The 14,861-nt window shown below is 38.5% G+C and overlaps 2 protein-coding genes across 2 annotated transcripts in view; one reads left to right on the top strand and one right to left on the bottom strand.

The window, feature by feature from the left end:
• Nucleotides 1-14,861, top strand: part of ACAD11 (acyl-CoA dehydrogenase family member 11) — a 29,038-nt gene that overhangs the window by 9,505 nt on the left and 4,672 nt on the right. Inside the window, exons 12-15 of the mRNA XM_086742807.1 lie at nucleotides 82-189; nucleotides 1,382-1,480; nucleotides 13,047-13,113; nucleotides 14,633-14,718. Of these exons, the coding sequence (XP_086598933.1) occupies nucleotides 82-189; nucleotides 1,382-1,480; nucleotides 13,047-13,113; nucleotides 14,633-14,718 (360 nt within the window). The remainder of the gene's footprint in view (nucleotides 1-81; nucleotides 190-1,381; nucleotides 1,481-13,046; nucleotides 13,114-14,632; nucleotides 14,719-14,861) is intronic.
• ACKR4 (atypical chemokine receptor 4) lies at nucleotides 3,497-8,469 on the bottom strand. Its single transcript, XM_086742808.1, has 2 exons — nucleotides 8,289-8,469; nucleotides 3,497-5,504 (listed from the first exon to the last, which is right to left on the bottom strand). The coding sequence occupies exon 2, from the start codon at nucleotides 5,495-5,497 to the stop codon at nucleotides 4,424-4,426; it is 1,074 nt and encodes a 357-aa protein (XP_086598934.1). The 5' UTR covers nucleotides 5,498-5,504; nucleotides 8,289-8,469; the 3' UTR covers nucleotides 3,497-4,423.

The raw sequence follows: 14,861 nt of genomic DNA, 5'->3' as shown, positions 1-14,861 counted from the left end.
AGAGCGCTGAAGAGTTGGACATCTTGCACCTTACAAGTTGTGCATCTCAAGAAGTGAAACATGACTGCTGATTTCTTACAGACACTGGAAACATGGAGGTTCTGCACATGTATGGGACTGAAGAGCAAAAGAAAGAGTGGCTGGAGCCTCTCCTGGAAGGGAAGATTAGTTCTTGCTTCTGCATGACAGGTAAATTTTTCTCCAGAAGAAAGTTGGAGGCACTTAGCAGAAATTTGATATGGCATATGCAAAAAGTACAAAACTACAAGATACTATGTGTAAATGAATTAATACAGACATTTTTACTGTATCTGTGAATGTATTTGAATATGAAATCATATATGAGGTGTGAGTGCAAAATGAAGCATCCTTGCTGCCCTTCCCCAATAGTTACCATTTTTCATAGTTAATTTGCTTTCCTTATATTTTTCAATTTATTTTTAGTACTAGTAAAACACATTCCATTGTACCAAACAGATTTACGATAGAACTTACCCCTTTTTTGCCATGTGCTTTGGGGTTCTCTAGAAACATGTAAGTAGGTACAAGTATGATTATTGTGATTACAGTTGTGTAGTTTTGCACTATGTCGTAGGTAGAGGTTTTAAGACAAAACCTGAAGATAACTTGTAAAACATATGATGTACTTGCTTTATGTCTGTAGCTCTACATTATATTCGTTTTTGCTCTTGAAAGCTTGTAGCATTCAACATCTGCGGAAGGCCTGACTGTTGATTTAGGAAGGTAGCTTTTGAACATGTGATGTCAAAATCCAGATTTTCCTGTGTCAGCAGGAGTTCAGAGAACTCGGTCTTGCAGAGCTGGGCCTTGCAAATACTGTTTCAGTGTGTTCACCAAAAGGAAAGAGACGCTTTTGCTTTTACAAAGATGGCCTGTAAAAGAAGTTAAGGGTGAAAGGAGAGAGGAAGAATCTTTCCTGTTCCAAACAATAATTGATGACATTTTGCTGGCAACTGCTTTGTGTAACCTATTTCATAAACCGTCACAAAAGTAGTTTGAATCTCTTTATCTTCACTTGAGAAGAGCCTAGGGGAAAAAAAGGCTGAGGAGAGATATGACATTTTTCTGTAAGTACTTTGGAAGGGGGAAGGATTTTAAAACACTGGGGAAGGAAAAAGGTTGCTTACTATTAAGAGTAGTCTGAGCCCAAGAAGAAGGAAGTTTAAACTGGCTGTTAATAACGGGTTGCTAGAAAATAGAAAGACTTTGACCACCAGCAGAGTGAGGTTCTGAAAACAACTTTTCTATTAGGAGCAAGATAGTGTTACTGTCAATAGAATACATCTAGATCCAATATTTGTGGCAGTAGTACTATCTGTATATCCAATCCAGTGGTTTATTTTGTTTTTTTTTTCTTTAGAACCTGATGTGGCTTCAAGTGATGCCACCAACATGCAATGCAGCATTGAGCGAGATGGAAAAAGTTATGTGATCAATGGCAAGAAGTGGTGGAGCAGTGGTAAGTACAGAAACTCTAAATAAGCATGGCTAAGTCTCTAAAATTCTTACCAAGAACTGATAAAACAAAAATATTTGTGCTCCGTTTCTGAGATAGAAAACTGTCTCTTGTTGGGTAAAGGCAATAGAATGTAAAACAACGGAAAGAGCTGAATTGATCTTTTGTTCTATGAGGCAAAGTCCAAGACTGGAATCCGATTTGGGGTTTTGGGCCCTTCTTGGAACCTCTGAATTTCATTCATAGAATTAATGCTAATATTGTTTTTTAAATGTTATGTCTTTCCATCAGGTAATTTACACATTTATGGCCGTAGCCTTTAAACTTTGTTTTCATGAGACTGTCTTTGGCAGCTTGTAAGTGAGGTTTGAGTATACTGTGTAATTACAGTAAAAATTTAACTGCTTTTTAAACTAGCCTATGATGCTGTTGGACTCACTCTTGCAGGTAATTTTCTCATACTGTACTTCCCATAAAAATAAATGGATTAGACTGTAAGTGGTAAATATCCTTTATATTATAGTACCATTACTTTTTTACTGCAACATACATGACAAGAACTGGAAAATCATAATTCCCTGGGAGTTTGGAAGCCAGGTACATAAATTGAGTTGCTAACTAGAGTGAAACTCGAATGTTCCATTTATTTACCTTTTGAGTGTAGGTACCTACTGATATATACTTGTGCAGTACCTAGACTCACCAGAAGATAGGGCTCTCTCTCTCTTCTAGTACTGAAAACTGGCGACAAGAGGAGGCATAGGATATCTTGCCTCTTGACCTGAGTGTCGCTTAACTGCTGGCTGCTACTTTTGCTCTGGGTCAACGCCTCTCAACTGTGCATTGCAGTTCCTAAGGAAGTAATGCAAAAGCTTGTAGGAGGTCACACGCACAAAATGTTATTCATAAAAATAGTTACGTGAATTGTAAAAAGGAGAGTAAACATAAGACAGTAGTCATGATTTGATTTGTCTTGTTCTTAATAAAAATCATTAGGGCGGTCAGATTTGCATGAAGACAGACACACAAAAGGCACTGCAGTTTGAAGTTTGAGAAGCATACACATGCAGCTCTGCCTTAGTCAGATTGCCATTTTATGCCTGGTTGGTTTTTTTGGGTGGTTTTTTTTTTTTTTTGGTTTGGGGTTTGTTTTGTTTTGGGGGGTTTTGGGATTTTTTTTTTTTTTTTGTTTAGGTTTTTTTTTCCCTCTTTGCTGTGAGTGGGACATTAGAACCTTGGATGTTTGGTAATTCCAGAAGCCTGACAGCCTGGTTAGAATGTTGCTCGGATTGCAACCACTATATTTGTGAAAATGAATCATAAATCACATATGCAAGGAGTCAGTTGCTTTGTGGAAGAAATGGAGTTTCTTACCATGCTCTGCATGGGTGCTTTGCACATCTACAGTAAATCCAGTGTGGCCTAAACATGTCAGATTTATGGTGTATGTGTAGACCACCTCTGAAGCACTTCTGACTTGTCTGTTCACAGCGTAGTATTTCTGAAAATACTGGGCAGAAATTCTGTAAACTTTTGTTATCCAAACAGAGAGAAGCTTGTCTTGTTTATGCTACTGTTGTTTCCTGTCTGTCATTTTAGAGCTGTTTCTTCTGGTCTATAATTGTGTAACTAGGAACAGTGTCTAAAAAATGTGAAATTCTTTTTGGCTTTCATAAACTGTAGATCAGGCATTTTGTCAGAGCCCCTGGGATGTTTGAAAGCAGGGACCATGTGCTGCAATACCACTTTTATTTCCTTTTGAAAGCTAGTACATTAATATATTTGAAAAGCTTCCAGAGAGTCATGGAAAACTGCTGTTTTCCTGGAATCCTTGCCAGCACTGTGGCAGGGGACAGCTTTGATATCTATCTGTTTATATTCCACCGACCATGAGCTTCACAGGGAGTCAGAACCTCTCTCATCCATCAAGAAGGGCCTCTAGCCTTTGCTGGTTGATAAATGCCTGTGATGAAAGATGTGAATGTCTACTGAAAGAAATGACAGACAGTACACTTTTTGTGTTCTTTGATTTTATTGTATCTCCGTATACTTCAGCAGATACAGTCACTGCAGTGTTTGACTCATTTTACAAATTCTGAGTAGAAACTCCAGAGCCTGTGTTTGAAGATTAACTTAACTTTTTTCTTACATTTCTGCTAATGCTTTGACTGCACTACTTTGGCATTTACATTTGACATAACATTTACAGAGATCTAGAATATGCCTCCCATAGGAGACTAAAGTTTAGGGTGAGTAGAAAAGGAGAGGTGACAGGTAATTTTTTTTAGTAACAGAAGGAGTTGCTGTTTATGTGGAGGATGTTGTTGTTGCTCTACATATGTGGAAACACATAGAGAATGTCTTTCCCACCTCCCCCTCTCAGTTCTCAGCTGTGAACTGATAGCTCATTTCAAGCTGCAAGGGTATCTATAGAATGATAGCTGAGGAAAAAATGGGACTTACTTATTACACAAACGTTATAAAGTTTTACAAAACAGAGAAACACAAGTTTATTAACTTTTTATACAAAAGTTCCTGTACTGCTGTTTTATTGCTGATGGTTTCTTTTTCTGTTTCAGTTAGATGCTTAGATATGTACAGGTTGTTCATTATACAGGCATTTAATTGCCTAGTACTGCCACACTTTTAAATTTAAATCTTGGTGAGTTTTTAGGTGTTTGGATTTTGTTGTGGTTTTTTGGAGGGCTGGGGTTTTATTTTCATTAATCTCTCTAGTTGTTTCTAGGAATTTCAGTATTTAGTTCTTGCCTGATGCTTAATTTTGATCAACATGTTCCACTTTGAACTGCAATGTAGTGTGTTGGCTGGTCTCCAGGTTCAGAAATTAATCTGAAAGTTGACTTGCAGAGAAACAGCTGAAACAAGACCCCCAGAATTAGTAAATAATTCCCTTGGTTATATAAGATAATGAGAGTAATGTGGAGTCTATATAGTGAAACTAATTGTTTCTTCAGTATGATCTTCATAATTCATAGAAATTTCTTCAGGTCTTCCGTTCTGTTGTTGTCTTCTCCAGTGTCCATAATTTTTTGCCATTTTCATAATATGCATTTTAAAAGAGGCACCCAAAAAGGCGTAGAGGAGAGGGTTCAGGCAGGTGTGAAACAAAGCTATGCTCTTGGTGATCTGGAGTGCAACGTCTATGGTTTTACTTGTGTCACAGTCAGTAATCAACATGTAGATGATATCTATGGCTTGCCAGAACTTAACAGTGTTGTAAGGTAGCTGGGTAATAATGAAAGTAGCCACTACTGCCAGCAGAACCATGAAAGGTCTAGATTTTTTAGCATTTGCAGATCTAAAGATTGTGCGAGCAGTAGCTGAATAGCAGATCAGCATTACTAGGAAAGGAAGCAGAAATTCCAGGATAATTTCCAGGATTTGAATGGTTGCCTTTAAGAGTATTTCCATGTTCGCTGGAAATACAGGAAGACATTCATTCCTGTCATTGTGTTTCTTGACTTGATTAAATATCAGTTCAGGGATACTGAGGAAAATGGCACCCAGCCAGACACAAATGCAGATAATACTGCAGTGTTTCCCAATTCTTCTGTGACCCTGGGATTCGGCAGTGGCCCTATATCTATCCACACTGATACAGGCCAGGAACAGCATGCTAGAGCTGAAATTCGTGGTGTACAGTGCAGTGGTGAGTTTGCACATTGAGTTTCCAAGTTCCCATCCTTGCACTGCATTCGCAGCCCAAAAAGGGAGCGTAAAGAGCAAGAGCAGATCAGCGATGGCTAGGTGCATAATGTACACGTCTGTCTTAGTCTTCGGTTTCTTGCAATAGGCATAAATTGCAACCACTAATGAATTTCCAGCAACTCCAACAGTGAAAGCCAATGCATAGAACGCAGGAAGGAATACTTTACTGAAATTTCTCACATCATTTTTTTCACAGAGAAGCTCATATGTATTGTAATCTATAACAGAGTTGAGATAATCTTCCTCGTCCTCAATCCAGTAATCAGTTGAGTTATTCGTATCCCTGCCCATGGCAAAACTACAAGACAGAAAAAAAAGAGGGGAGAAGGAAACACCAAAGAAATAATACTGCTTTTAAGTTCTAAAATTTCTGTTGAAACCTAAAACCCTTGCTCAGAGTTGCTTATACATCTCAAGTTTAAGTAAGTTGGATATTGAGAATACGTTCATACATAATCAAAGTAGAGCTAGACAGTGATGGAGGCAGAACAGACCATCTCAAATTCTCACACGAAACAGGGTAACTGACTACATCTGTGTGTGTGAAGTAAAATGATTCAATTGAAATGCTTTCATTAACCTTGGTGTTTGAGATTGCAAGATGCTTGGAATGCACCTCACCGGTTTCCACATTTCAGTTGAGGAGCCATCGTTGCTTAAACTGCTCTGACTCAGGTATGTTTGACAATATTCCATTGCAAAATAAATTTGTCTATACCTTTATAGGGTTGAAATTACACCTTCCTCCCTACAGCCTCTGCAAAGCAAAGGAGTACCAGTTGAAGGCTATAAATGCTATTATGACAGAGAGGATAAGGAATACTTGTTTGTTTCTCAGGCACACATATACATGCTGTTACATCAGGCACAGCAGTGGAGACAGTTGCTGAACAGCTTAGTTTAGTCTCCATCCCACAGAGTGAGCCATGCCCACGTGGAATTTCTTACAGAATCAAATTGCTGTGGGTACACTGCATCTTACAGCTGGAGACTTCTCAGGATGTTATGACAGAAAGGAATCTTATCACATACAAAAATACCCACAAGTACCCAAACAGCTCAGAAGCTCTGCTATTTTTTCAAGTACTATCTTATGACAAATTTACTCTGTAAACACTAAGGCAGTATTTTCACTGCCAGCTTAGGGTTGAAGTTTGAGTGCTCCTATCTTCAGACTGTCTCTTAAGCAAGTCATATCCTGCAGTATTTTCTTCTTTTCCTATACTTGTGTTCATTGACTAATTTGCTGAAATTCTTTCTGTTATAAACTACAGTCTGCAGTGCCCTGTTTTCTTGAAATAAATGGGATTAAGATTCCTTAATAGCAGTAGCAAAAAATAGCTGAGAATGAAAAACACATCCCTTTTTCTCATAGTCTGGAGTGTTTCAGAATTTGAGGCCAATGTTATTGAAAGCAGGTTCTTATCTGATGTACTTCCCCGGAGCTTTTTCAAGCTTGAAAAAACTCCAAATACCGTTTGTGGTTCTCAGACAAAGGTTTAAATGAAGGGTTATGGAACCTGTGCTATAAGCAGTATCTCTTAAATTTTTTTTAATGTCTTCTGTCTACCAGGAAAAATAAGTTACTGGTTGATCTCATATTCAGGGATGCAGACCAATTAAATAGAAAGAAAGTAATAATTTCTATTTTTGTTTGATTTTTTTTTTTTTCAGTGAATCTGCTATCTACATTTTTTAAAAGTGTGTTAGTTAGAAATTAACTGTTTGGTTTGGCTTCATCATTAATGACTTTGGATTATTTTGTTAACAGTTCAAAACACTTCCTGTTAAACTTTAAACAATGTTTAGTCTTATTTTAAGTTTTGTAATCTGTCATTTACTGTTCCTTAAGTGAAGCGTGCAGAATGGAAAGATACAATAATTCTATTTATTAGTTCAGCAAGAGATGTGTCTCTTCTGTGCCTAACAAGCTGTGTTAGCGGGTTTTTTTTTCAGCAAGGGCAATCTCTTGCAGCTTTTTAGTACTTTGAGGAGAGATTCAGACATAAGCAGCAAATGTATCTTCTTTTAGTTGAAGAGAAACTGCTGCAAGGAGAATTTAATTCACTTAGCCAAGATTAGAAGAAAATTAAAAGTTAACCTGAAAGATTTGGTTGTGAACTAAAACGCTTGTTATAGAACCCATCTAGGAATGCTTTGTCAAATTGGATCACTGGCAAATTTGCTTAAAAGCAAAACAATAAACATTTCAGTACAAACTTCCAGAAGTCTGTATCACAAAACAGTTTGGCTGTGACAAGGAACGTGCTCTGCTGCCTGATAAGCCTTTGGGTGACCTGAGTTCTTGACAGAAACAAAGTTATCTAAAATGCAACAGTTGATATTTCTCCCTTAAAAACACAGTTGTGTTTTGGCTAACATACTTATTTGTATTTGTCATTCCTGTTAATGTTGTTTCTCAGGTGTGTGTATACATGCCCATTACATAAAGCAGAGCAGTCCCATGGGAGTCAGTTGCTGAACAATGGTGGAACAAGCTTAGTTTCGTCTCCATCCCACACAGCGAGTCACCTTATGGCCACATGGAATTTCTTACAGATTCAAATTGCTGTGGGTACACTGCGTCTTGCAGCTGGAGACTTCTCAGGATGTTATGCATAGAAAGGAATCTTAGCACATGAAAAACTGCCCACAAGTACCCAAACAGTTCAGAACCTCAGCTGTTTTTTTTCCAAGAACTGTTTTCTAGGAGAAATATTAATAGATCTATTAATAGATAGCTTTGCATATTTTCTTGCAGAATTATTACAGCCTTTCATTTGGACACAGATTCTGTGTTTCTGTGTGTTTAAACTTGACATGGGATTGTATGGATATGTGTTGAATGAAGTTAATATCCCCAGTTTAAACAGACAGATTTTTTTTTCTTTCATTAATTAAGCAGTATTCTGTTCTTCTACTGAAAAAATCTGATTTTAAGACTAGAAACGAGCAAGTGCCGTAGTGAAATGATGTCTCTCTGTAAAGCCAGCTTAACTAAGGGTAAATTCTAGCTCTTCTCTATGTAAGTAAGTATATCACACTTAATATACAGAGCAGTAAGTATTAAAACAAAACTAACCTTTGTCAGCAGGCTAGTAGCAGGTACTGCGATTGAGATGTGCTTCAGTGAAATGATCTGGATTGGTCTGACACATTACATTTTGTCTTCAAGCACCACACCCTCATCTGGAACTCGGTTGCACTTTCATTTTGACTTGCCAGTTGAAAAAAAAAATACAAAAAAAAAATCCTGCTTTCCTGGAAACTCTTCTCCTACTGAACACGTACATTTCCTACACTCCTCCCTGTTCCAACCGGAATGTGAGTGTTCTTTGGAAGGCTAAGGTTCTCTTGCTATTTCACTGTAGTGGTGTTTGTTTTTTTTTTATTCCTGAAAGTCCGAATGTTTCTTTGCATCATCAAAAGGCATTTAAAAGCTGGAAAGGAGAGAAAGAGGGGGAGGTCTGTCTAGGGCAGTGTTACCTGTAGGGAGTCACAATATTCTTTTCTTGGGGCACTACTGTGCTTTTAATGGCTGCTTGTATAAGGTTTTGAGGGATCCTTATATCCCCTTTTTAAGTAACTTTTTAGTGGATACAATAGGAAGATGAGTTTGCTTTTTGTGAGCTGGGGGAGGTTGCTCTTTCAGTATGTTATATTGCACAAATCCAGGAAGATTATAGGGAAAACATGTGAAGCAAGTGGTAAATTGTCAACCGGAGTATAAGCAGATAGTCCTGCTCCCTGTGGGAGAGTTCTCGGGGACTTGAATGTTACCAGTCAGACTCATAATCAAGTTAGTGTTTTATAGTATTTCTACAGAAATTGCAAGCCGGGCAGATACTGTAGAAGAAAAATAGAAGGATGCTATTCCATCCATGAGGTTTCTTCCACTTGCAGTTTGCTGTCTGTGTTATAAAGAGTCAGAACTTTTACAGGAAAGGGAAGATGGAGGTGGTCTGCAGTTTACGTGCGGACGTTAGTATTTCCACACTGCAGCATGGACTTAACCTGTGCTAAGAATTCCTAAAATGATTGGGTCTTGCTTAAATTTTCACAATCTCTGCAGCTTCAAATTGGTCTCTTGTGCAAGAATACTTTGTGCAGAGTGTCAGGAGCTTTCCATGATCTTCCAGAGCTTTTATTTTGTTTGAATTATCCTGTATCCTGTAGCAGTCTAATGAGTTTCAGTAAATGCGGTATTGATGCCAAACAACAGATTTTGAGCAGACCAGAGGTCAGGTTTTGCTTTTTGGCACACTAGCTAAATTGATGCACCTGCCACAGCTGGATTAGCCGTCTGTCTGTGCTTCAACTGTTTTGGAATATGTGAAAGGAAACGTTCTTCAAAATGGGCAGCTAAGAATGTTAACAGGCAGATGTTTTCCACATGCTTCTGGCTTCATTTGCATTCACAATGAGAAAGAAAAATGGGTTGGGAGAGGAATTGAAGTCTAGAGAAAGTGTGCCGCAATATTTGTGTGTATTTTTGCAATGTCTTGAGTTATCACAGTACTTCACTGCTGTTCTTCACAGTGGCAGATAAAACATTTGAGTTGCTTCCAGCATGTCTACTTCTCGCAAGTCAGGCTAGAACTGAGAAAGCTCCCAGGGACATCACTCTGTGTTGCCTGCAGAAAAGCTGGTTGTGTTACCAGTGCCGAAGAGGTCCTGTGGGCAGACTGTAGGAAGGCATGTAAATCCTGTGCTGTTCGTTACAGTGCCTCAGCTCCTCGTAACTTTGCAGGGTGCAGGGAGGACAGAACCTTCCAGTTAGGGTACAGAAATAATACTGTCGTGTAATACTGCGTTTCAGTATGGCCCTATAGGCTCAAAAATAACAAAAAATTGTTTAAGAAGCAAGAGTGAATGGAAAGTGACAATAAAACTGTGTAACTAAGAGGTGCTTGTGGCTGTGTAAAAGTGTCGGGAAGGTGAGGAAAAAGACATTCCTAAACTCAGCAGCTGCTCTCACTGGCACCACTTGAGACTGTGAGCCCTAGCGGGGAACAGCTAGCAGCCATGTTCAGTGGCAGGACTGCACAGCCCTTGGTGATTAGCTGCAAAACCCCAGCCTTGTCTCCGTCTTTACTGTTGTAGCTCACAGCTACGTTGTAATCTTTACCATATGTGTAGCAGATACTCAGCTGTGTTATCTGGAGAAGATGAGATTAAACTATGGAATAGAAATTACTCCAGGCTCTTGGAGGTTCTCCTTTTCTCTATTAGAAGATCCCCATATTCAAACAATTAATACCATGCTGCCATCCACCCTACTCAGTCCAGTTTCTTCTTGTAGGAGAGTCCAGAACATATGTTTATCAGTGCCTCTCTAGAAGCTGCCAAGTCTGTAATGCCACCACCGACCCCTGATCTTTAGCAGATAGAGGTAACCCACTGGTGCAGCAGTCAACATGGCAAGAGTCATACATATTCTGGGCATTCAAGTAGTAGATTTTCCTGCCTTAATCATTTAGCCAAAAGTTTGAAGACTGGGTGCTGGAAAATAGATAACTAGGTTGCAAAAATCAAGTGCTATCAGCTTCTGAAACCAGATTATGTGGCAGCTTCTTCTCTCCACCAGAAAGAACCTGTATAAGTTGATTGTGTGAAGATCAGTAATCTTGGGCATGTTACACCCCTGCCAGCAAAGATTAGGCTTCTAACAGAATTGTGATCAACCCTCTAAGCACATTTTAAAATACTATTGTCTTTGCCTATGTGAGTGCCATGAAGAGTTAAAAAATATAATACATTAGTTAAATTTACGATGTTTCCCAATGTGATAGCATTGTGGTTTAAAAATTTTGGACAGATTGTGCAGACTTATGTATGTAAAAGCTTATTAAGAAGCTTACCAATATGGAAATATGCTTAAAACTGACTTTCTAAAAATCTCTGTTATTTCTATTTGTTCAATTGTGAGTTTTTTGCAAAACTACTTCTAACTCCTGCCAAAATGACAGGCTTCTCTGACTTTTCCCCCCACATCCTCCAGCAGCTTTTTTTTTAATTCTGTAAGTAATGCTAAAATGCTGTTTAGAAATGAAGGATTTATTCCATCCAGACAGTCTGTATGTCTTCCAAAGTGCTGGAGTCTTTCAGAGTCTTGCATTAGAACAGAACTTACTTCTGGCATTTATGCGTCAAAGTTGCATAAAATTTGTTTGGGGTTTTCAGAACTTCAAACTCTAAGGGGTGGAAAGGCCAGGAATCTGTCTTCCTTTGCTGTGTTCAGATGGGGAAAAGTACATGGAGATATTTGCCTTCCAGAAACTTGTACTAATCATTTAGAGCATCTAACCAGATGTCTAGTTCTCAGTGAACTCCTCACTAAGTTTAATATGAAAGCTTCTTCTGATTTATTTTCATGCTACATGGTGAAATTTGCCTTTTTTTGAAGCAGAGATGCGACCTCAGGATTGTTTACAAAACGGTTTTTGTAGAGATTCCAGAAAGTCAATATATCTTTTGTTGTAAACCTCACTTCAAGATAAATGTGGTTTAGAAAATACCACTTGTACAATTCTTTACATTCTATGGAAAAGGAGAAGAGTCAAATAACCCTAAGAGTATAGCGTTTCTCTTTGCAGGGCACTGCATTGCAAAGCACACGTTGTGTTATTTCGGGGTTGGTCACCCGCTTGTTGTAGTTGCCCAGATGAGACAACTGTTTGAGATCTACCTTTTTTTTTCCCACCAAGCTGCTTTATTCCCCCACACCCCACGTTTTCACTTAGATATTTTAGCTCATTAGCATTGTACAGCTCATGGGCCACAAATAAAACCCCACTTTGAAAAAAAAATGGATGAATAGCTTATTGCTAAAGAGGAAAGTAAACAGCCAGCAGTTTGGGCCCCAAAACAGGCTGTGTTTATCAGAACAAAATATTCCACTTCCCAGCCATCACTGTGGATGTTCTTAGGAGGAAGCAGCTCAGCTCAGAGCTGGATGGTTGTACTGTCTACACCAGAGGCTCCCAAACCTTGTGATAACAGCTGCTGGAGAAGTTAAGAGGTCATCTTTGTTTCTTATCTCAAAACAAACTGAGTTGGTACAGATCAGATTTTGAATTAAATCTCTGAGGCTTGTCATCTGCATTGAGATAGCAATAAAAAAGTGTACTGATTGTTAGTAGGTCAGGTATAATCCTGCCCCCTTTTCCCTAGCTTTATTGTCTGTGTGAGACTTTGAAAGGAATGACAGCATGCTTTGGTACTAAGAAACCTTTAAAGAAAAAGATAGTGAGCATTAAGGCTCTTAGAAATAAAATGCCAATGTAAGTAATGGTAGAATCTTCTTTAGGACTTGTACATTAAAATCTTAGCTTTATGCTACAAAACCACATCTCAAATAGTGTTATCAATGGCTTGAAATGCTGGCAGGTTATTTTCAGGTAACAGTTTCCACTCAGAGCTTTCTTCAAAGTGCAAACTAAAATTATTCCAGAAGAACAACACCTGGAGCTGTGCTTTTGTATCACACTTATTTGCTTAGCTGTAATGGAGACAGAAGTAATTAGATTCCATTTCAAGTACCTTCTTGTTCTCTTTTCAGAGGAATAGATGATGGAGCTGGATCCTGGAGGGTTTGGATGTTTGGATTTTCAATGTTCCGCTCCCCACAAGTCAACTCTCTCTTACATGTTAAGCAATAAGTTATATTAAGTTTCAGGCTGATTACTCAGAGTATAAACACAGAAGCAGATTGCACGCTTTTGTTCCTTTATCACGAAAGGAAGGGAGTAGGATTTGTTTGTATGAAACTTCATTTGATTCTGCATTGAGGTTTTTTTTATATTGAAAACTATTTCTTTGTGTTTGCGACTTTTTTCAGGTGCTGGGAACCCAAACTGCAAATTTGCAATTGTAATGGGTAAAACCAAAAACTCCTTAGCATCCAGGTAAGGTTTCCTAGGAGATTCAGAGTTACCTAGACTTTGTTTCCTGGAGGAGTCACTGCTTGCAAAAATTTTAAGTAAAAACCCATTAATTGCCTTGACCAGTTGGATGTGCTTGTGAAGTATAGGGGAGTTTTAGACGTGTGCGTGTGTCTGGTTAGAGAAAAATGTTGCTGACCAAGCTCTTGTTTTGCTGTCAGCTGCTGATGACTGAAGCCTCCCAACCTTTTCACTGTCACCAGCTTGCATCCTTATGCTTCGCCCCCTCCACTGCACTAGCTCTACTGTTCTGGCAGCTGTGTGATGAATTGGATCAGGAAATTTTGCGGGTTTCACTAACTTTATCTTGGTCACATTAGTTTTAGTCTGCATCAGTTTTTCTACAAGCAGCTATCTCTGGCTTACAGTCTTTTCATAAATGTAGTGTATAAAACAATTAACAAGAGTAAGCAAGAATTGCTTCCTTAAATTATAATAAAACCAAAACTTTTCAGAGCTTCCCTGAACAGAGTAAGTACCCGTGGCACATCAGAGACCTGGAGTTATCTACTATGTTTTCACAAAGTTACCTGTAGGTATACAAAGTTAAGTTTGAAACATGGAATGTTTGTTACGTAAATTTGTGTGAGCAGAGAGCATTGCACATCTTTAATCAGACCTACTCATTCCATTCCTATATGTGTAAATATAATACTTCCCTCTTCTTGTTTAAAATAAATATGTGGTTCAACTCTTATTACCAAACTAAAATTGCCCTTTACAAAAACTTACGCAAGTAATGAACAAAATATTTCATGACTGATTTCATTAAAATTGCACAGCTTGTAATATAGAGTTGGAACATTTCTATCTCTAAGTTGGATTTAGCCCAAATTCCACTGATTTTAGATTTAGAAAGTTCTTAGATTTGGCTAGGTTCCATTGAGAAGTAAGCAGTAACTTGCTTACAGCACACAGGCTGGTTTCTCCAGCAGCTGTATGGACTGTGGCATCTGTTGAGCTTTTGGAAGCTGAGCAGAAGTTCACGGAGGGGATTATGTGATACTGCACTTACCGGAACTGGAGGCTGAATTCAGGGACCTGGGATGTCACCTCCCATTCTGTGTGACTATTAACTGACCTTAAATATTCTGAAGGAATTTAAACATGAGGATTATTTTCCTAAACTATAGGCAAGCCAAGATGATGATAATGATAATAAACTTGTTTTGAGAACAAAAAATAAAGGTGAGGGAGGAGTAAATGGACTGGGTGGTACAGAAGTACTTGCACAGAAGTGACAGAAGCAGTGGTTTTTCAGTCGTGGTGCGTTAGATGCCAGTAGTGTGTTTTTAGTGGTTGACTGGGGATTCAGGGAGTGTTGAAGCATGCATGCGGGCAGGGTGGCTACAAGCAGTATAGGTTAATCTCTACATTGGCTTTATAGGAGTGTTACACTGAGGATAGAGAATTAAAAAATGGACAGAGGGGACAGAAGGGTGGCTCAAATTTAATCGTAAATTCTGCATTTTGTCTTGATCAGGTATGAACAGCACAGTATGATTATTGTTCCCATGGACACTCCAGGGCTGAAGCTGATAAGACCCCTCTCAGTGTTTGGGTACCTGGGTAGGTGATAGTATTTATCATCTATATGTGTATTAATTTGTTAGCAGTCTCCAGAAGCTGCAGTAATACTAATAAATATTATATATGTAACAAATCCGTAAAATGCATATACAGAAAAAGTGTTAGGAACTGAATTGCCTGTA

This window comes from Chlamydotis macqueenii, chromosome 2 (assembly GCF_036417535.1).
Source record: "Chlamydotis macqueenii isolate bChlMac1 chromosome 2, bChlMac1.mat, whole genome shotgun sequence".
NCBI classification, from domain to species: domain Eukaryota; kingdom Metazoa; phylum Chordata; class Aves; order Otidiformes; family Otididae; genus Chlamydotis; species Chlamydotis macqueenii.
This window is presented reverse-complemented; position numbering and strand designations above follow the sequence as displayed.